This window comes from Melopsittacus undulatus, chromosome 12 (genome assembly GCF_012275295.1).
Source record: "Melopsittacus undulatus isolate bMelUnd1 chromosome 12, bMelUnd1.mat.Z, whole genome shotgun sequence".
In the NCBI taxonomy this organism is placed as follows: domain Eukaryota; kingdom Metazoa; phylum Chordata; class Aves; order Psittaciformes; family Psittaculidae; genus Melopsittacus; species Melopsittacus undulatus.
In genome coordinates, this window is record NC_047538.1 from 16,654,539 (window position 1) to 16,677,231 (window position 22,693).

Sequence of the window (22,693 nt, forward strand, 5' to 3'; positions counted from 1 at the left end):
CTCCAGACCACGTGCACTCAGAAGGGCAGTGAGCCCCTGGCTTCATTAAATGGGCAGGTTTCTGAGGCTTTTCCAACTGATAAAACAAAAATATTCCATGGGAAAGGCTGTAGTTTGGCAAAACGTCTAAATGAGAACAAGTACCTCTTTTTAATGTTGTCGGAAGATGGTGTTTTGCAGCAAAGGTTTGGGTTTTCAGTTTAAACTGACCTTTCAGATTGAAATACGCTCTTACTAAGTAAAAACACTTTGGGGGTAGGTTTTTTTGGAGGTGAAGTGGAGGTGACAGAGCTTGTGTTTCAGCTAGTGGGAACATTTCAGATTGGTGTTATCCTGACGATTTAGGTCAGCTAGGTTTCTGAAACACGTGGAAGTTCTTTTATGATAGGAAAATCTTTTCCAGTCCTGCTGTAGGTGTGTGTGGGTAGTCTGGGAGACATCCGTTTTTGGTAGGCTTTGCTTGAAAATAGAAGAAAACCTGAGATCCCTGACTTTCAAGAACTCCCACGCTGGGATTATCATAAAACGGGGATATCTGAGCTGCTTTGAGAACTCCTCCATCTCTTCTGTTGCCTTCACACAGAAAAGAAAGTCTGAAGGGTGACTTCTGTGAAGTGCTGCTCAGGTGGAGGTCAGAACTGCTTTTGTAAACCATCAGTCTGGTGCCAGCAGATGGGTTTTGTTTGGGGATGTGCTGAACATCCACCTCTGGAGTGCTGCCTCTGGCAGAGCCATCGCAGTGGTGCCAAACCAGCAACAAGAGAAAATGCATTTTCTCACAGAATTCCTCCTTGTTTGGCAAGAGTTAAAGCATAGCAATGTATTAACCCTTCTAAATCGTGTGGCCAGTGTTGGTGATGAACAGTGTAGGTCATGGTAGACAAGACACTGCCTCATCTCTGTTTGCCTTTGATGCACAGAATATGATGGCAACTGATTGCTGCAGAGTGAATGGTGAACACTTTTTGTAGGACAGCTGTATTTCAGGTGCACAGGAACAGCTAATAATGAGTGTCAGTAAATCACTGTAGCGCCAAACACAAACGTTATAATTCAGTTTGTAATTTACCCCTGATGTGGGTACTTGTTCTTCTTAATACTTAATATGCCTGTTTATAGGAAAGTTGATTGAGATAATTGAGCAGTGAAAATGCTCAGGTAACACAGCTTTGGTAACATTTATATTGCCATCAGTTTTGTTTATAGCAGCCTAAAGAGCAATACTGAAATTAGAAATTAACTACAATTAGCAAATAAATTGAGTGTCTCTTGGAATTACTTGATCATGTCTTAAAACGCTGCACAGTGTGATGAGAAAGCCAAGTGAGTCCCTGAGTTGTGGCAGCTGCATGGAGCTAAGGCACACTGTGATGCCAAAACCAAAGTCTGCCTCTCCATGAGGATAAAGGCAGCTGAATGAGGTTTCTAGTGATGTTCACCCTTGTATGGTAGGGTGCCCAAGACACCATTCCACTTGCATGTTCTCAGTAAGTGAACCTCGAAACACACATTTAATGTTGGCAAATTATCACGAGAGGAATAACTCATATTGGAAATACATTGTTATCCCAGAAGATGAGTTGTAGACATGGAAGTTGGTTTCCTCTGATTATCTGAAACATGTCTATTTGGATGTCATTTTGTGCTCATGGGTAGAAATAGTTTGCTTCCCATAGTAAGACATTTTAGGAACTCTGCTTGATAAATTCTGTAGAGATGTGTGTAATTATTTTTTCTGGCATAATTTCATAGTTAGATGTGGAAAGAAATGGGTTGTTTAGTACTGTTCAAATGGGTCATTAAATACAGTTCTGAAGAAGAAAGGAGGAGAATAAGCCAGTTTCAGGGGCAGCCACTGACTCACATTTCTTATCTGCTTCATGCAGTAAAACTTCCCTTGTTCCTTCATCCTTCATTGTATTTCAGAGCCTTCTTGTAGATAGAAGCAGACAGGCAATGGCTTTCTGAATTGCATGTGTCTTTCAATTCTGCATCAGCAGGAGGAAGGTGCAGCTAAACCTCCCCATCTTCTTGATTCAGACACAAGTCTTCAGAACCATCTAAATCTCACATGACTGCTCTTAACTACTGGGATCTTGTCTGGTTTGGGGTGCGTATATTTGGTTGTACTAAGCTCTTTATTTAAGCTTAAGTAATTGCTCTGGAAAGGGAGAAGACAAGAGCTTTGCTTCATACTTGGCAGTGCACCAAAAGGGTGTGTGGGGATACAGAGACACGTCTGTGCTCCGCTGAACAGCAACTAATCCTGATGAAGTGAAACAGGAGACCTTGTCTGGCCTGAAAAGAAATGGCCCACAGTTCAGCAGCTGTAGCATTTATCTGGGATACGGACAAATGGTGGGAGAGTGTATGCCTGGTGATACATCACTACCTCACTGCCTCTTACCCTGTGCAATGTACATCTGGCTACCTCCTGGGAAACAGCCCCACTGGTTTCTGGTGACATTCTGCCCCAAAAACCAAGTCATCTGGGGTAAATCAGTATCTCCATGGGAAGCAAATTTCCTTGAGTATTTCCTGGCTGTTCCTTCCTTCCCCTCTTCAGCAGATTTTTGTGTCTTTGAAGAGCAAAACGGGGCTGAGGGGTAGAGGAAAGATTTGACTGATTGTAAATGTGAGGCAATGTAGAGAGATTGCAGCTGGGGCGGGTAACAGTCCAGGTTCCTGCTGCCTGCACCAGGATCCTGGTGACAGAGTGAGTGTTGCCTGGCCTGAGGCTGCTGCTGCCTTTTTCTGTTGTGTTTCCTTCGAAGCCAGGTGCTTGACTTCCCTGTGGATTTCATCTGGGGAGAATTTATCACTGATAAATAACTGCTTCTGTTGAATTTACAGATGAGCTAAACCATTTCCTTTAATGTTGCAGTTTAGTACCTTTTCCTCTTCAGGTTTGCATGAGCACTGGCATTTGAAGGAAATAAATCTGCTGCTTAGATAATGTATTTGCCATTGCTACCAAAATATATAAATGACAATTACAAGGTCATTAACCATAGCAAGAGAAAGAAAAATGTGCCATGCATTAAATAGCTGACTTCCAGGATGAGTCAGGCATATAGCAGTATACTGAGGTGTACTGCTCATTTCCCCTTCTGACCATGAAAATCAATTAATTCCTTTCTTTCTTCATAGCACTTCCCCTTTGCACTGGAAACCTCAGCATATGTCAGGCCAAATTTATGAGCGGTGCTTTTTTCAGTGTATTTCATTTATCAAATGTAAATTCCAGTGGCCAGTGATTTACTGCAGAGCCGTTTGGAAAGCAGCAAATACATATTACCTATCAGAGTATTTAGGGGAAAAAAAAAGGCAGACTGGAGCAGAAGATTTTTATCTGCCACTTCCCAAGCAATTTATCTTTGTCCCCAAGAAGGCAGCTTAGGTGAAGAACTGGCCCAGTGTTATTCTGGAGTGCATCTTGCCTAGGAATGAGCTCTTATGCTCTTCTGTGACTTTGAAAAGCGATGGATTATTGCTTGTGTTTTACTACCTTTTATTTATTTCAGCTACATTATAGCACTGGGTGCAGACCTGAGGGAACTGAAAGGCATAAGCTTCACTCACCCTGCATCACTCCATATCTCACTAATTCAAAGAGAAAAGTCCTCATTGTTTCCCGTCCCAGAGTTCAGACAGTAAATAATCAACAGGACAAACAGCAGTACATCACAGCTGTGCCTGGGTGATACAGTCTCCACTCAGCCCCTTTTTCCATCTTCATCAGCTTGGGGGTAGAGAGATAAGTGGCCATTTGTTGCTTCTGATGTGACCAGACTGCAGGCAAAGGTACACAGAACAGTTGCACCAGGGGTTTCTCCTTCCCTTGCTGCTGGCAGGTAAGAACTGAGGGGATATAGGAGCACAGGGTGAGAACTGCTTCTGTTGTGCTCACATCCACTGCCAAGTGCAGCAGTAACCCCTGTTGCTAAATAAATGTGTTTCACTTAATGGCCAGATTCACCAGGGCACCCTGAGCTGAGACTGGAGTCTCTGTTCTTGGGTAAAATTTCCATGGGACATCCTGTACTGACCAGGTAAGTCAGTGCTTGTTTCTTACTCATGAAGGCAGGACAAAGCATGTCTGTGATGGGAGAATTGCTGCACTGGAAATCAGTGAAGCCTCCAGTGGCTGGGTTAGAAAGAGTAATTGACCGACTCACAGTCGAAGTCTAGGTTTCCATAATGAGCAAATAAGTGTGTTTCCATGCCTTTTTTCTGGTGGTATTGTGGTGTGGGTAATTTGTTTCCTTTTATTTCCCACAAGTAGTGTTTAAAACCCCACATAATAGACTGTGGTGTGGAGCAAATCATCTGAGATGCTGATGTACACTAAATGTGTATCAGACTTTTCTGGCAGTCACATTTAAACTATTAAAGTTTGTTGATTTGGAGAGCAGACACAGTAATCCCCACATAGACAGCCAGATGACAGAACTGATTTTTTGAAGTTTCAGTAACAAGCATTAGGTTAAATTAATCCCTGTGATAGAGGTTGCCACGTTGCAGTTTGTCTTCTCTCTAATGGCTCCAAGGACAGCGACAGTATGGGGAAGGACTTGCATATCTGTGGCATGTAAATTTATGTACCTAACACAGCCAGGTGCATTCACCTCAGACTTATCTGTAGTCAGTGTGTCCAGGGAAAGGTAAGTTGGATGGTTGTTGTGAACTGTTTGATGGTGCCCATCTCTGACTGGAGAATGCTCTATGTACAGCCTCTGAAAAGACACAGAAGAAAACAAACCAACCCCCCAACATGTGATTGTTATTTCTTCTCCCAGGTCTGGCAGTGTGGAGGAAGCATGGAGGTGTTACCCTGCTCTCGCGTGGCACATATTGAACGCACAAAGAAACCCTACAACAACGACATTGATTACTATGCAAAGCGCAATGCCCTGCGGGCTGCTGAGGTCTGGATGGATGACTTCAAGTCGCATGTTTACATGGCATGGAACATCCCCATGGCAGTAAGTACAAGTCATGCTCTCTCCCAGACAGAGGCAGGAACTTGGTCGGGTGTTCCTAGTTAGCTCCTGGAGGTGAAGGATAATTACTACAGGTGTACCAAGTGGGCTTAGCTTAAGGGGAAGAGCGCTTTCGTGCTGGTGCATGCTTAATATGAAGAGTTCTGCCACGTAAACTTGCTTCCTCAGTGTAAGTTTTGTTGTACACCCAGGAGCAGTGACACAGATTTATAATTTAACTGGAGCAAAATGTTCCAGGTTTATGTGCTTCCTCAGAAGAAGTCATTAATTTGGGATGCCATTAAACTTTGAGGTGTTCATATGCTACAGCAGTGAGGACTACGGAAATGTCTGTAAATAAATATCATCATTCACAGTGAGGCTCAATAGACCTCACAAGCATAAAAAACAAAGTATGTGATAAAAGAATCACCCGTTAAATAGTTTTACTGTCTGCAGGCTGAGAGTTGCAATGTGGACACATTCTGTTTCTCACTGTGCATACAAATTGTAGATGGCATGTGGGGGCCTCTAGGAATCCATGTAATATAAATATTAGATAAACTGTAGGTTCAATTTATCACTTTATTCTGTAAGTATATCACATGCTACATCTCCACTGAGCATAATTCCTGGAGAGGAGAGGGATGTTATATCCCAGTCAGGTGGAAGCTGACTGCTGCTGTATTCTTTAGTGGTATTTGCATCCAAATTATTCATGTGAAGGGGCACAGGGAGAGCAGCTGAGGGGAAGCATGCTCCAGTCTGCAGGTAGTGGTGGTTTAGTTAACCCTTGCATGAGAGGCTGGTCCAGAGCTCATTGAAGCACATGAAAACAGGAATGTTCCTACCAGAACAGGAAGGTAAGTCGTAATGTTCTGTTATGATATAGGAGTCCATCAAAGTCACAGGAGTCTTGTCAGAGACTTCATAGGATTTAGACTGTGTCCTAAATATCTGCATACTAAATATGTACTTAGGTACAGTTTTTGTTCATTCCTGTTGTGGTGTTGCAAATACCTATGCCTAAAGAAGCCATGTTTCATTCTTCTCCATGTGATGTCTGAATATGTCAGATGTTCACATGTGTCCAAACTGCGCTCAGTGCTGTTCAGTATCGGACACTCTGTGCAAGGGCTCTATGAAGATGTGTTTTGGTGACTTCTGGCATGAGAGGTAATTGCAGAGAATTACTTTGCCTTAACAAAGTAACTTCTTTCCCACACAAGAATTCCATGATAGCTGGAGGGAAACAAAACAGCACCCATTTAAGTTCTTAGGGCCATTTTGGCCCTGTCTGCATCCACTTCATAAAACAGTTTCAATCAGATGAAAAAGTAACCTTGGTAAAATTGTTTGTTTGATGCCATCTCAAAGGAATTCTGAGAAGAGACAAGATATTTAGATAAGCATTTACCCCCCAAAACATGATTTCCTTTAATCTCTCTGAGATTACTCATTGATGTAATTTTCTGCACTGAGCTATACAACAGTGCTTATAAAAAAACCCTGGCACATCTACATTAAGAGACAGAAAGTCAGCAGAAGTACTGAACATTAAAATTTTCTTTCCATAAAATAAATTGATTAATTGATAAAATGTGCATCATAAAAATAACTCCATTAGCTGTCAGGAAAAGGAAGTGAGTGTTAGTGTTCACAGAGTTATTCCACTGTAGCATTCAACCCAGATGACTAAGAAGTACTGCACTGTTATGAGCCACAAGGAAAACCTTCTGCAGGAGAACTAGAAACCCATCGCCTGGTTATAAAGAATATGTCCACATACTAAATGCTGTGGACACCTCATTCTTGTGCCATCACATTGTAACCTGCATGTGATGACTGCAGCTAATACAGAAGTAAGCACTGCGATCTCATAGCTGCTCTGTAGAAGACACCACAAATAGGGCTCTGTACTGCCTCGTTCTAGAGTAGGGCAGAAAGGAGGGAAGTAAAATACATGTTTTCTCCCATACCAAACCCCATCCAAATTAATCCTTTCATAATTCATGCCATCATTTCCACAGCTTGCTCCCTTCCAAGTTACTGAGGATCTGTACGTAATGTGTGTCTTGATCAGCAGATGATCTTTGGACACATCTGCAAGATCATATTCATATAACCTTCAGCAGTGGGTCAGCAGAGCTTTAGTTTAGTTAACCAAGTAGTTGGTTTGCCCCTGCTTGTGATCTATTCTTTGACAATTTTAGCGATAAAGGAATCTTATATTGCATTATTTATTGAGCTGAATGCTTCCAAGAATTGCTCTCCTTCCACGTAGCCTGAAGTAGTACGTAAATTAACATTCATTTGAATGGATGCTGCATAGAGATCTCATGACAAAGTATGCATCAGCAAACGGCAGTGAGCACAGCAAACTCTTTATGTGGCAAATAGAAAAACCTGTTCAGTATTACACTTGTATTCTCTCCTGAAAATGAAGCATCTGTTGGGGATTCTAATAAACCCTGAGCTAAGATTTGCTGCTGTCTTGTAACCCTGCATTAGACACAATTTGTAAACCGTACAGGAATCCTTCTGGAGGAAACGTACCTCAGAGAGATCCATGCACAAGTCCCCAGGATCAGTCCACTTGATTCACATAGTGTCAGGAAAGATTTTTAGATGAGGTAATTCTTGCTGTCTTAATGTTGAACTGTGATGATTTGTAACAGTTTAAATCAACAGACGCTACCTTGGGACCTGGCATTTCCTAAATGGCTGGGTTTGATCATACTGATTTGACTCTTCCAGCCTGCGTTTTTCATGGGATTTGAATTCAAACAAGAATTAGATTCTGAAGCAGAATTATAAAGAAGGGTTTGTGCATTTTATGGCTCAGGTCTGCAAATGAGCTCCATTTCCAGTAAAAGCTGAATGCTGGTCTATGCAAATGTTTAATGGAGCTTAATGACTTTCTGAGCAGCTCTGCTTTGAAGTTTTAACAGGTCTGTTCTGATCTCATTTACATTAGTGAATACCCAAGGCTGTTACTAGAGTAAACCAATGATCATGCTGCCATATCTTGGATCAGAATTACTGCCTAAATTCCTAATGAATCTAAAAGCAAATGAGTTCAGTTTGATTACAAAAACTTAGAATTGCAGTAAGTAACAGCATTATTATTGTATTCTTATTATTTTGATTTACGTTTGGTTTTTGCTTCTTTGTTATTCTTCTTTTTCCACCGACTTTCATTATTATTTATTGTCTGCTCTCAACAGCAGCCGTTTGATAAGCTGCTACTTAGGAAAGAGAGAAGGAAATACAGCTTGGTATACAAAATGAACTCCAATTCGGTTTCAGTAAAGAAAACAACTGTAAAGTCAATGCAGTGAGATTTCTTTATTCTTTCTCTGCTTTGCAGAACCCTGGAGTTGACTTTGGAGACGTTTCTGAAAGAATAGCTCTACGACAGCGACTGCAGTGCCGGAGTTTTAAGTGGTACTTAGAGAACGTCTATCCTGAAATGAGGGTTTATAATAATACAGTCACTTATGGAGAGGTACTGTATGTCTTTGAAAAATACATCATGGCTGCATTAGAGCAGTCCTTTCATCTTAGTGGTGGGTATCAGGATGTACAGAGCAATTTCAAGTCAGCACAGCAGTAGCAAAAGAAATGCCCTCCCCTGTGTTTAATCACCACTAAGACGTGTGGCTTTGAGAACCTCTGTCCCTCTTGCTGGGGTATGACTGTGTAATGATGATGCACAACCTCCTTGGGGTTTGCTTTAAAACGGAGCAGCTCTGAGAACATAAATTTGAGGTAATTGTTTCCCAAATAGAATACCATAGACATCCTCAAGAAAACATCAGCAGTCAAGACAGCTATAATAATTACAGTTAATAAGAACAGCTGAGTTTGCTGAATTATTTTTAGGTAAAGAATTACCCTTTGTTTGGGTTTTACCAAACTACCTGAAGGATTGTGTTCACTTTATTAGGCTAGGCTGGACAGAGCCTTGGGTGGCATGGTTTAGTGTGAGGTGTGCCTGCCCATGGCAGGGGGTTGGAACTGGATGATCTTAAGGTCCTTTCCAACCCTAACAATTCTGTGATTCTGTTAATCATTTTTGCATTCCTCATTGTTCAGGATAAAAAGCAACATACCCTTGCTCAGATTATGAGGTGAGGGTACCATTTGGCAGGTCTTTATCTCATCATGAAAAAGTCAGAGGAAGAACAGTTTTTCTGCTTTCTGCTCAGATTCTGTACTTTCATTGTCACTTGGGTACCAGTACTGAGTCAGACCCTGGAACACCTACTCAGAGGCAGATGAGTGAATAGGTTATTTAACCTAACTGAAATGCTGGATCTAAACATGTTAGAAATGTGTAGATGTTTCAGTTGACCTCAACTCTCTGAAACTTTTCTTCCTCTGCTGTGAACCAATCAAAGCTCCTGCATACACTTGACCCCAGTATGTAGCAAAGTCAGATATCCCTTCTGTAATTCTTTGAATCTATCACGTGCCTGTGATGTAAGGACTTGCTGTCACAACTGTGAACTGGGGTGAAGTTCTAGGAGCTCCTCTGCTGCTTAATGTTTTTACAATTCTCTTTTAATTGTCTGCTTGAACTACAATTAAATCCGCAGGCAATATATTTTCACACAAGACAACTAAATGGACATTATTCCCTTCTGTTCTATTTGATTGACTTCATGTAAGTCAGGCACTTCAGCTACTGATACGAAGTGTAAGTTTTATTGCATAATATCACTTTGCATCCTAATATAAGTATCCCTGGCAGTAACTGAGGAAAGACATTTAGTAAATTCAACAGGAGCTATTAGTAACTGTCAGCTCTAAGAAGGCTGTTAACTGTGAGGAACATTGGCAGTTCTGCCAATGTTGTGTCAATTATACCAGACGGTTAGCAAGCTGGTCTCTAAAAAGAAGTTTGTTTCTGTTGAGTGGTCACATAGAAGATTCTTGAGTCAAACAGGAAGTTTAGTGATGCAAGCATCTAATTTGTTAAAACTTGTAATAAAATAGAACACACAAGCTATTCAGCTAGTATAAACTGGCATAGTTCCCTTTCAGTCTTGCATGCCTGCAATGAAAAAACTAGAGGCTTCATCCTAAATGACATCAAGTTGTTATTAAATACTTTCTCTTCTGCTTATTTTCTTGGAGGAAAAATATGTCTGGATTTTAGTGAGTTTAAAGGAAAATAAATGTATTGAGTAGATGTGAAACAGATTGAAACAGCAGTAAAAAAATTATTCACTAGTGACTCAATTCACATTTTTTAAAGCCATGCCATAAAGCTGTCTTCATCTTCTTTAGCCTTTATAGTACCTGAGTCATAAAATAAACCTTCTCAGATTTAACTGTTGAGCCCCCTTATCCGATCAGATCCCCTGTTATGCTTCTATACTGTAAGATCAAGAATTACTTACTGGTTTTTCCAGCACTTCATGCAGCAGCTATTTCTGTATTATGGGGGCAGCCAGCCAAATACTTCACAGTCTAAACCAAAGTCACCTGTTGACTGTTCCAGAATATCTAAATAACTTTTTAAAGAAGTTATTGCTGTATCCTTTCACAGCAATGTGCTTTATGTCACTTCTGTACATAGCCACTTTATTCTCAGTTCCAGTAGAATGTTTTCATATGGGTTTTGTTTCTATATGAGCAACAGGGGCAAAGAGAATGGTGCTACAGCAGGTTGTCCAAATTGTGTCTCTCCTGGAGCAAAGTCACTACTGGCATCCTGTCATACCTCGAGAATAAGCACATGTTTCTTAGAGAAAAACGGTTTTACATTGTTTCAGTAGCTGTAGTGCAGCTCAGGTTCAGCTGTATTGGACTTGCATTATACAGATTAATTTCTACTACAACTGTTTTCTTTCTGGTCCGGTTACAGGTTCGTAATAGCAAAGCTAGTGGCTACTGCTTAGATCAGGGAGCTGAAGAGGATGACAAAGCAATCCTTTACCCATGCCATGGAATGTCTTCTCAGGTAAATGGTTAAAATCCCATTATTAGTAAGAAAACTTTAACTTAAAGAATTTTCAGAAGAAACAAGAAGTAATTTGGTTTGTTTGATTTGAGGTTGGCAGCATATTCCTGAGATGCAAAGGAAAATCACTGACTTTAATCCAGGTTTTTTCAGGTGCCCTTCTCAAGGCTGTTCAGCATGTGAATCTATACATTGAAGATGCTAGTTAGGAAAATGGAAGAATCATTATAATTTGCTTTAGTAACAGAGAGATCCACCACAGATCTATGAATTTACACAGTTTGAGTGAGCAGCTCTTCTTGTTATGACTTGACTTGTTCTAGGAATAGTATCTCTTTAAATTAACTGTTCATTGGTCCTATTGGTTCCTATGCAGAAATGATTTAGCAAGCTGCTGTGATTCCTCAAGTAGGCAAAAGTTAAGCATGCATTTAACATCAACTTCAAAAGGAATTAGGAACATCTTTTAAGTTAATGCTTTTCTAGCATAGAATTCTTTTTCACTTGTCCCTGTGTGTATTATTATTTTCTCAAAGATGTCTGAAGATTCTAAAATTGCATTTCTTCTTCCCACGCTCACAGTGGTGTTACTTGTTTTTTAAACACAAGTTGGGTATTATTTAAATCCAGGACTTAGGCTTCCTCTGAAATGTAATTCTAGTTTCTTTTGAAGTACCATCTGAATCAAAACCATGTTAATGAATGTTCTCATGTGTAAATAAACTCTGACCTTATCACAGACTTAACAGCTATCTGGAGTTCAGTCATACATACATTGATTTGATTCCTGGCTCATCCGTCACCGTGGAGGAATAACAAGTTACAAAATATAAATATTGCCCATAGTGCTTAATTGCAAGCTGTTGAGAGAGTCACACCTGATTAGAGAGAAGGGCCAGTAGCTCCTACTGACAAAACGTCCACCCTTGGCAGGATTGTTATGGAACATTTGACTGACACTTTCCTAGTAGAAGCAGAAGGAACAGCCTTTCAGTAAGGTAACAAAATAGTGTTGCTTAATTAGATGTAAATGAGCTTCTCAAGAAGACTCTAGTTAAGAGATGTTAAGGCACTCAAAGTTCGCTCTCTTGCTCTATGCTAATTCTGACCAGAAGGCTGCAAATACAAGTCCTTCCAGAAAGTCCCTTTGCAACATCTGATGTCCCGTCATCGTGCTAGTATTGGGAAGAGTAATAAAATAACTGATTCTGACTGCAATTTATTTTGCAGTTTAAGTCCCTAACCTACTTGTTTTCCTCTACAACTCCTGTTTATACAATACACTTTGGCTTCCAGAAGAAAATACATGTGAATTTATTGGAAAAGAAGTACAATGTGCCTAGCTTCTCCTGACTTAGCTGTTGTAAATTTGGGGGCATAAAGCAGTTCACCTCTCAGCATCCAGCTCTGACCAATTTTTTCCATTAAGGAACACGTAATTTTCCTTTTAATAAGCTGTAAATCTGATGCCTAGTAAAGGATGCCTTTTGCCTTGTGGGCCCTAGACTAGACACTGGGCAGCTCTTCTCAGATGCAAATAACAATACACAAATTATTTATTTCTCCAGAAGATGAAGTTGGGTCGTGACCAATTTAGTCTCTTCTGGCTCCCTTCTGCTATGGGTCTTCAGTATCCTGTATAGGTGAATGTTGTGAACAAGCCTGAAAAGCTGTTTTTAGACTGTTACAGCCACAAGCTAGAGTTCTTTGTTACTTCCACTGAACAAACGCATAAAAAGAGGAAGTCAGTCTTCCCAAACCCTTAAAATCCAAAGTATCCCATGTGTGAGAATTATTAAAGTATGGGAAAGGTAGAAAGTTAATCTACCAAATTATCCTGCAGCACTTTCCCATTTCCCTTTAAAGAAAGGGGGAAAAAAACAAAGTTATCCCTCAGATACCAAGCAGAAGGCAGAGGTGATGTTCTATCAGAGTATTTCACAGACAAGCATGGGTTGGAGCCACTCAAAGGCAGCCAAGTTAATTAATGATTACATAGCTGGAAAACTTCTATCATCTCACACCACAATTCACAAAATTAATTCAGTATGAGAACCACAGCTGCACAAACCCTCATCAAAGATATTCAAGCACATAGCATGAAAGGTGTTGACAGCAAGCGTTTTAATATATTAAACAAACATTTTTAAAGACCCTCTTCTCATCAGCCTGGGTGAGCATAATTGTCTATTATGTTTAGCTTTCAGTTTCTGACATTTTTCATGTCAAGCACAGGGCATGAATTACCCCAGTGAGTTTTGATTTGGGTTAGTTGTACGTGCCTGCTGCATATATACGAATATAAACATGGAACTCTTTTATACCAGGTAGGTTATCACTGGTGCTTAATGCATCCTACCAGTGTGAAAGTCTCTCATTTTTCAGCTACAGCCTTGCTTGGTTTTCATATTCTTCAATTCTGACAAGCAGTTTTAGTGATTTTAGCAAACACATGGTTCTACTGAAAAAGAAAGCTGAATTAGGAGTAAGAATACTATTCATCTGTGGTAAAATGCTCTTTTCTTGTACTTCTTGCCCTTCTTCTACTTCTTGCTCTTCTATTTCCCTTGCATATTGCACACCTCTGAGTGGTGGTGTCCTGCACTGCCAGTGAAAAATAAAGCCAACCCACCATTACTGCTCCATGAACAAAATGCCTTTCCCTGTGAGTATTCTCAAGATCAGATTTTACCATGATAAATCACATCTTTTCAATGACATCAGCTTTTACATTTCTTTATTCAAACAGGGACAAGCTCTTTTATGGGTGCTCTGGAATGCATTTAGTCTGAGTTTACATCAGTTTAGCTTGATGCATTTGACTTGAGCTAAGTCGGGATAAGCTAACAACTAAGAATATCCAGACATCAGTCTAAGTTGATTTCAAAACAGAAATATAGTGTCCTTTTTATATGTGTTCATTGGATCTGAAGTTTGAGTCTAATCCCTTTCAGGAGAAACTGTTTGCAAATACTGCTAGGAGAAACAGTCTAGGGCTAGAGAAAATTCAGAAACCAGGGAACATATTGGGGGTCTTGACTGTCTTGCCTCTGCATGTGGCCTCTCTTGTATGATTACCTGTAAAGGTCATGGTTCCATAGCATTACACAATACCCTTTTGTTGTAAAAGACATTTTAAGGGGGGGGGGGGGGGGGGGGGGGCGACAGACACACATGTGGTGTTTTAGAAGCTTCTTAGAATGGTTATAGGACATGCAGGTTTTGAACCATCTGAGAACACTTACACAGCCTCAGTGGAAATAGTCACTGTTGCAGAGTGTGTCTTGAATGCTGTGATGTGGAGCTGATTATATGGTATGTGAAAGAAGAGGACAACTTAATAAAATGGCATCTTGGGATAGAAGGGCCCCGGTGAACAGCCTCCTTCTCCGCCCTCCTCTCTTCCCTTTCACACCGAGAGAAAGACCAGGCACTGCAGCAGTGAAAGCAGAACTCCCTCTGCATTGAGATCAAGAAGAAAGAAGGGAGCTCTTGACATGCTGATTCCTGGAGCTCGAAGCTAAGCAAACAGATGGGAGTAAGAGGAGATGAAAGGCTTTACTTAAACTGTTGCTTGAGGCCAGGTATTTAACATTTTGCTTGGTAGAGCTGTGGCTTTCCAGAGTGGCACACTAGGGAGCTGATCTGATTGCTTAGAGTGGGGTGGATGAAAAGGAAGTTTAACTTGCAGGAAGTGGTAGGTGAGATTCTGTAACAAACATGGAAGTCTGGTAACTTGTCACTACAAGACAGATCACAAGTATTCTAGAGACTTAAGGTATTTCTTATGCCTGTGTAGCTCACTGTTCCAGTTTCTGTGTCAGCTTACAGCTTACCTTAACCTTCAGGGCCAAACAGTAAAGATTTCCTTTTGCTTGGAGAACAAGAATGTGAGAGAAGGGTTAAATTTAGTGTGGAAAGCTACCAAACCCATACCTGTAACTGTTTCCTACTATTACCTGCTGTTATTTTGTGCTTTTTTTTCACTTGACTGGAAATTAGCAGGAATGGATTTTGTGAAGTTAAATCCTTCAGTTAAAAGCTGCCATTTACTTATCACATTGCTCCTGGAGGATCACCTGCCACAGGTAGCATCACTATTTCTGAACCAGATATGGTGGCTTTGATAAACAACCTTTGACATCTTTTCCATTCTGGTCAGATTTCTAAATGTTGAAGGGAGAACTATCTTACATTATCATGGGTACAACAGATAGCATCAGGATTAGATCTTGGAGTATTTAGTAGAGCACTTAGCTTCAATGTCTTTTATGTGGATCCTTCAGCTCTTCTCAGATAAAACAGAAAATCTGAGCAAAGGTCCATCCTCATGTGATGTGTAAAACTGTTTCAGTTCTGTCACACAACTGCCACTTCTAATATTGAAGATAGTTTGTAATAGAGTTGGTATATGTTACACTGCTAAGGCAAATGCAGAGATGGTACTTTCTGCTTTGACAGGCTTCTGTATAACAGTGTCTTTCTCAATTACATGGCTACTGTGATGCAGAGCACATGCAATTCTGGCCACTGAGATTCTAAAGACAAAACTTTTAGACCATTTTAATATCAGTACAGAAAATACTGCTCATCTTAAACCACAGGGAAAATTGATCCTATACTATGGAGCAGGCAACCCATTATAAGCAGTGGTGCTGATTACCTGGATAAGGCAAAGCCAACCAGGCTGCTGGAAGGTATTTTGGGACCTGCAGAGATATAATAAAGACTGCAAGGTGAAAGCATACCTGGTCAGTTGAAGTTTCAGCCACGCAGCTCATGTGAACTCTACTGAGTGCTCATTAGATACGAGAAGTGTGAAATACTTGCTTGAGCTTTTTCTACTTATGTCCCCTGTACTCCATAAGTAAAAATGTGTGTTGATTTAGTGTGTACAGACAGTGCCTCAAGAATGACAATGCTCACACAAAGGAGCATCCTCATGTGGTTATCCCTTTGCTTTCTCTGATGTAGGCTCTCTTCTAACCCTGCACTTCACATGGTTGCTCCAAACAGAGGTGGCAGGTGGGAAAATGAACACATACTTTGTCAGAGGGGATCTGGTCTGGGAGTAAGCAGACTATGCGCTTTTTACCAGCAAGATACGATTATTCACAGCATGATTCCTTGAGGTTAATAAGGATGGTAGTAGAAAGCTAGACTCCAATTTGTGGGGGTTTGATTGACTCTTAATGATATCTCATGCACTGGACAGTCACATCCAATAAATGGCAGCACTTCTGACCTTCTTTCCCTTTTTTGTTGAGTAATTTCAGCCATATAACAGCAGTAAGACCAGACAGGCAGTGAATTTCCTGGGTGATAACTGCATTTCTTCAGTGGCTCAGATCTTAACCCTGCAGCATTCAGCCTCACAGCATACAAACCATGTCCCTGACTTCATTTTGCAGTCTTTGGCACCTGGGTGCTGCACTTGACTACTTCTAGGATAAGGAGGGCAAAATATGCTGGTATAATGATTCTTCATTTAAACGGAAAAGAAGTCAGAAGCAGGTGTGTCTGATTTGACATACTGGCCCACTGCCATATTAACATGGTGCATTTTCATTTTAATGTGCTTTGGCATCTCCCTCAGTAGGTTCTCCCTTAGCTATGTAGGAAGTAACGGTAATTAAGGGGATTACTTATAAATTTTTGCAACTTGTAAATGAGGACTCCATTGCAGTGTGACACAGAGTGAACCTTTCCCCTCTAAATGAGCATCCTAAAACCACCTGTAAGGCTTTGAGGCTTTATTAGAATACAGGTTGAAACAAGCTGCAGATCTGGAAGAGGCAGATTTCTCTCTCACACAGAGATTATAAGAGACCGTTATGTTACCTTCTGCATAAGGATTTTTGTTTTCCTTGAGCGCCATTTTACTGTGAAGGACTTGAGGCAAGTGAAATCATCACTTAAAGGTTAAAAAAGCAATATAGATGCCTGTAAAAATTAACATTGATTGTGCCTGCCTAAGTTTATTAAAAAAACCCCTCTAAAATAAATGGCCCTCACCTGAAGCCTCTAATTACAGCCAGCAGCATTTACAACCTCACTAAACTGCACAACATTTAAGCCGCAAGCAAAACTGAAATACCAGAGTGAGATTCTTTATGATGTAGGCCTGAAGCACATGTTAGCAAATTTGCTGCTGTTTTCCTCGTGATTTCTTTCTTCCTCTCATATTTTTGGATCTTGGTTGCATGGTTGGATTTTTTTTATTTACAAGAACTAATTAGACTTATTGCTATCAATAGCTCCTAACAGAGCTCTTAAGAACAAAGTGCACTGACAAATTGACATTGTGTCTTGTTAAACAAACTCCTGCTGAGTGGGTATGATTTACATACTGATTACTTCACTTTCTTGAGTGCCCTTTTGCAGTGAAATAGGTGTTAGGGAACAGTGGGGAACAGAGGTGTGAAACAAGGGAATATTATGTCCTACAAGAGACCTGTCTTGGTAAAACAGGTTTCCCAGGCTTTGCCCTTGAACACGGTATGCCAGACTAGGAAGGTCCCAGCACACAGCAGGACAAAGGACTCCTCCTCACCAGTGCTTGGGGCAGAAGCTGACAGTCAGCTGCAGGCTGACTTTGTGTCCCCTCACTGGGGTCCCCAGGGCTGCAGTTAAAGACTTCCTTTCCTTTCTTCCCTAGCTTGTCCGCTACAGCTCCGAGGGTGTCCTGCAGCTGGGGCCCCTGGGCTCCACAGCCTTCCTGCCTGACTCAAAATGCCTTGTTGATGATGGGAAGGGCAGGACACCAACACTGAAGAAGTGTGAAGATGTCCTGAGGCCAGCACAGCGGTTCTGGGATTTCACACAGGTAAAGAAGAGTTCACAGATAAGTTGCAGAAATAAGTTGGAGAGGATTGCTGCTCTAGAAGGTATTTAATGGAAAACAAGGAGGCTTTTAGAGGAACTCTCCCATGTGCCTTCTAGAAATAGTCAAATATCTTTTCTATAGAAGATGTGCTATCCAGGAAGTTTCTTGTATTATTACTAGGAAATTTTAGTTATCCTTCCTTGGAATATTCTCAATGTTTGCAGTGTAAAGAACATATGTGTAAATTTTTTTGTGTCCCAGGTATTTTTACTTCTAGAACTTTTATAGGATTTTTCAAACCCTTTTTCCCAGGAATTTTTAGACATAAGGCTTTAAAATAATTTTCAGGACTTTCAAAGGTATTTTTACAGTTTCTGGGAGTTCCTGTATCTTGGGGTCTGTAGGGAGAGATTTCCTAGTGCTTTCTGTGGAATTTTCTAGACATTCCCAAATCTAGAATTATCAAGCAGTTGTTTTGACAGTTTCTATAGATTATCTAACTTCTCCTAGGAATTTCTAGTTCATTCTAGGGGCTTTTCTCACTTTGTATACAGAACTTTCCAGGCATTTTATAGTGTTTTCTAGGGTTTTAAAGATGTAGCACTATTTTTCTTCTGGTCTTTTCACCTTTTCTAATCCATCTTTCCTTTTTCTTTTTTCTCAGAACGGTCCGATCATCAGCAGAGACACTGGCCGTTGCCTAGAAGTGGAAGTCTCAAAGGATGCAAATTTTGGGCTCAGATTAGTTGTACAAAGGTGCTCGGGGCAAAAATGGATGATCAGAAACTGGATAAAACACGGCCGACACTGACTGCTGGGGCTCAGAATTTGCCTCTCCTGCCATTGTCTATTGCTCAGTGTGCCATATCTTGCAAGGCATTTGTCTTAAAGCAAACTAGTCTGAACTGGACTTGACTTGGCTCCCAAGTCCTCCACAGCTGAGCATTCAAAGGAAAAAAAAAGAAGACAAACAAAAGCAGACGCGTACATGCCCTCTTTGACTCTTCCTTGCTCTGGCAGATGACCTGGGAAGCTTAACAAGAGTTTTCTGTTGATTTGGAAATCTGGTGAAGATGAGAACACAGCAAAAAAGTGGGTTCCCTGAGCTCTCCTAGAGAAATTGGCAGACAGATGTTTCTGTGATGAATTGAAAGGAGAGATCCCAATACTGCCTCATAAAGAGAGTTCTCTGATGGGTAGCTTTTTAGCTTTAAGTTTTTGACTTGTGCACAACTCCTATGGTGAATAATCACGTGCCTTTTTTACTGTACTTCGTATAAAAGGGGACTGGTCAAATCCTACCTTTTCAGCATGTCTGGTTCATTGTACTAAACAAGAAGATCTGTAAATAACACTGGAAATATAATATAATATATGATAAATTTCAAGGTTGATTGTTTAGGAGTCTCTGTTTCTAGAAAGAGACTGTTCTGCAAATGTTTACAGGTGGTTCTCAACCTTCTAGCTGCTAAAAAAGCAGCATTTTAGAGACCTCTTCTAGTTAGACACAGGTAAATGTTGAATAGGTAAAATAGCCACATGCTCCATTATACTGCCACATTTTAGATCTCTTGGCTGTAAAGGCATCACAATATAGCCCTTGCATATTTAACTGAGGCAGTAGAGGGATGAGTTTCTAGAGGCCTCAGTTTGGCCCACAGTCCCCAAGTACATAAGTGTAAGGTCCCATCTGCAGTGCTGTGGATGCAGGTACACTGTTGTGTTGTTCCAGAAACTGCCTTGGAAGCTGGATACTTGTGACTTCTTTCCAGAAGATGACAGACGTAGGTGCCATCTGTTGAATGTAACAACTTGAATCCTCTGTTTCATTACCCATCCTGTGAAAATGTCAAATGTGAGCAAATACACTTTGTGAGCACTGTCTGATTTTCTGAACAAACCAACAAAGTTTTTTTGGTATTTGAAAAACAAATAAAAACCTAGTGATAAGAGGGCAAATTAGAGCAAGAACTAAGAGCATATATAAATACTGTTACTCTGAAATACAAGTATTTTAGTGTAGTTGACTCATTGACAGCATCTTTGTGAACCTGAATTTAATGATGTATACAGTGGTTCACACAGTATCTGTGCACAGGTAGCCAGAGCAATGACAAGGGCTTACCCTGAAGGCTGTCAGAGTCGATGACCACTGTCAATGTCAGCAGGCTTTGGGTGCAGGTCCATGGCAGACAGCTTTTCATTTACAGAAGATTCAGTTGTACTGAAAGAGAGATAGAAATGGTATCTGTTAACTTCACTGTTTAATATTTTATAGTAATTTTTTAAAGAAGTTTTGTTTTACTGAGCCAGGGAAACGGGTAATTGCAGACACTGTGGTACTGTGAATCTTGGTGATCTGTTTCTTGAACAACTTTTGCCATTTCTATTTCAAGGCATGCTGAATAAAATAGAATGTAAACAAAGCCAATTTTTCAAGGGCATGATAGATAATAAAATACGTACTTTTAACATGCAGAATCCATCAGTTCTTGTCAACTCTGGCTTGGTATCTAGAAAGCATATCACTGTATCTTGCCCCAAGTTTATTTTTGAAATGGAGTGTGTAAGATGTAATACAAAGCCAGTTCTCCATGAGTTTATTTATGACTCATGGCTAATCTTTAAATAGTCACATGATCAGGTTATGGATGAATATACACAAAAGAATCATCCTGGGTGAAATTCTAAATATAAAAATGCTTTAAAATTCTGTGTTTATGGTTAGTTGAACATGACCTCTTGAATGGTGTAGTGAGACCTGCAGGGAGAGGTAGCATCTTTAATAAATCAAGCAATATAGTAAAAAAACATGGATGTGCTCAGTATTCAAGCCTTCCTGTCGATTGTCAACAGGTGGGAAGCTTCAGGCTAAATACACGTTGGGAAAAGTTGCCCTGTATTTAACCTCCCATTAGACAATTTAAAAGGATAGGTACCATCACTGGATCAGGTGTTGAACACTTTGTACAGGAGTTCTATTGCTAAGAGACTTTCATCTTCTCTCCAGATAGTTTCTCCCTTTTAAGCTGTATGAAAGCTGTATTCTGTTTTTGTTTAGTCTGATGGAGTTCTATGCCTTGAAACATTTTGGTGAGGGAGATGAGCAGGCAAAAGAAGGGAAAGACCAGTTTGAGCTTTCTGGGGAGTAACATCACAGGTCGTTCACATCATTTGTAGTCTTTCCAATCAGTAATTAATAACTATTTTATATGAAGATGGCTGAAAGCTGAAAGTACTTATCTGTCAGTGTGACTACTAAATGCATAACAGAGTATAAAGTTACCTTATTGACCAGAAGCAAATATGCCACATGCTTCCCCCCTTTTTTTTCTTTAATTGACAATATACACTTGATCCTCAGCACTGGGGCAGCAAGCTTTCAAATCCTGGGTAAATGAAAAAGGAAGGCTGAATATTTGGAGGAATACCAGGTTTTAAATTTACTATCCTAAAAGAAATGTTGCATTTGTGGATTTAGGAGATTTGAAGCTGAGAAGACCAGATAGATGTGTGTTTGCTGGTAAGGATTTCAGGCAGGTGTGGTAAGCCTTCACTATGATACCACCATGACAAACGTGAACTGGTTTTCTTGGAATTTTGCTGCTGCAAATTTTGCTGCTGCTTTCAGTGCCCAGTGTAAAGCATTTGGATGTGGCCACGCTGACTGACAGAGTGGTCAGTCCCGGCAAGCCTGAAGTGCAGAGCCCACAGGCTGAAGAGAGCTAATGAGAACCAGACTGTCCATATAAGAAGGAAAGCAGTTTCCTGATAAATAAATGGCTCTGAAACTTACAGAATAATATACAGGAATTCAAATAACTCTTAAATGTGGAATTGGTATTTTCTGATTGTCATTTTTTAAAGATTTACTGAAATAATTTCTTAAATTTAAAAAAACACGCCTGTTGGATTATTTTTACTTTAGTCTTTATCTGTGTGAACCCCACTGCTTTGGCTGTGGTATAAATGTGGTGACTCTGAATGTGAGAGCGTCTTAAATATTCTCTCATAAAAGAAATAATAATAAAAGAAGCCTTGAGTATTATCTCTTTTAACCAAACCTATGGGGTTTTTGTCAGTATTTCAACCCTTTAACTATAATCTGAAGTCCTGCTTAATGTTTTCAAATTAACAGTCTTGTTTCCCACAGTGCAGGAGTCCAGATGCTATGATAAGTATTTAATATATGTCTTGTGGAGAAAATTCAGCTAAAAATCTTCAGTTGCTATTTTGTTTGATTTAGGAGATTGTGGAGTTAAATACTAGGTCCTAGGAGGGAAGAATAGAAGGTGAGAAAGAATACCAAGTCTAATATGCCGCTAGTGTACTAGATAGGATACTAGATAGTATAGTTTTACTGGCAAACCAGTAAAAATAATACTTTTCTAATTATGTAAAGAACCCTAAAAATTAGTTTGAGTCATTTGGGGTGGGAGGGGAAGCCCTTTCTCCTCTGATAGCCATAAGCTGTTTTCCAATCTGAATTTATTCCTGGCTATATTAAAGCCACTTGTTACTCCACCAAAATTGTCCTCTAGTTTTACTGGCTCACTGGTCCCTGAAGCATGATAACCTCCCCTAGGAAGCAGCTAAGACTAAACAAGAGCTAAAAAGGTCTTGTTGAAGGACCTGATGCATTACTCTGTGATTATTTGGTGATGTTGAAAGTCTTGCCCAACCTGGTTGATTCCGTGATGCCATGTAATGGTCTGTATTGTGCTCATCTATGAGGCTTGAGAACTCTTCAGGATGATTTGAAGCCAAAAAGCAGAACTCTGGTGCAACAAAAGGGATCTAAGACAAAGTATGGAAACAAATGCCACGTCTTCATACATGCTCTGAAATTGTGGATCTTATTTCATTTAAATGAATAATATGGGGCTTGATGTGTCTGAAGATCAGACTTTTATA

General features: G+C 40.2%; 1 protein-coding gene across 1 annotated transcript in view; it reads left to right on the forward strand.

The window, feature by feature from the left end:
* Positions 1-18,590, forward strand: part of GALNT9 (polypeptide N-acetylgalactosaminyltransferase 9) — a 136,281-nt gene extending 117,691 nt beyond the window's left edge. The window contains exons 7-11 of the mRNA XM_034068422.1: positions 4,800-4,985; positions 8,353-8,490; positions 10,858-10,953; positions 17,612-17,779; positions 18,444-18,590. Coding sequence (XP_033924313.1) covers positions 4,800-4,985; positions 8,353-8,490; positions 10,858-10,953; positions 17,612-17,779; positions 18,444-18,590 — 735 coding nt within the window. The remainder of the gene's footprint in view (positions 1-4,799; positions 4,986-8,352; positions 8,491-10,857; positions 10,954-17,611; positions 17,780-18,443) is intronic.
* The last annotated feature ends 4,103 nt before the right edge of the window (positions 18,591-22,693 follow it).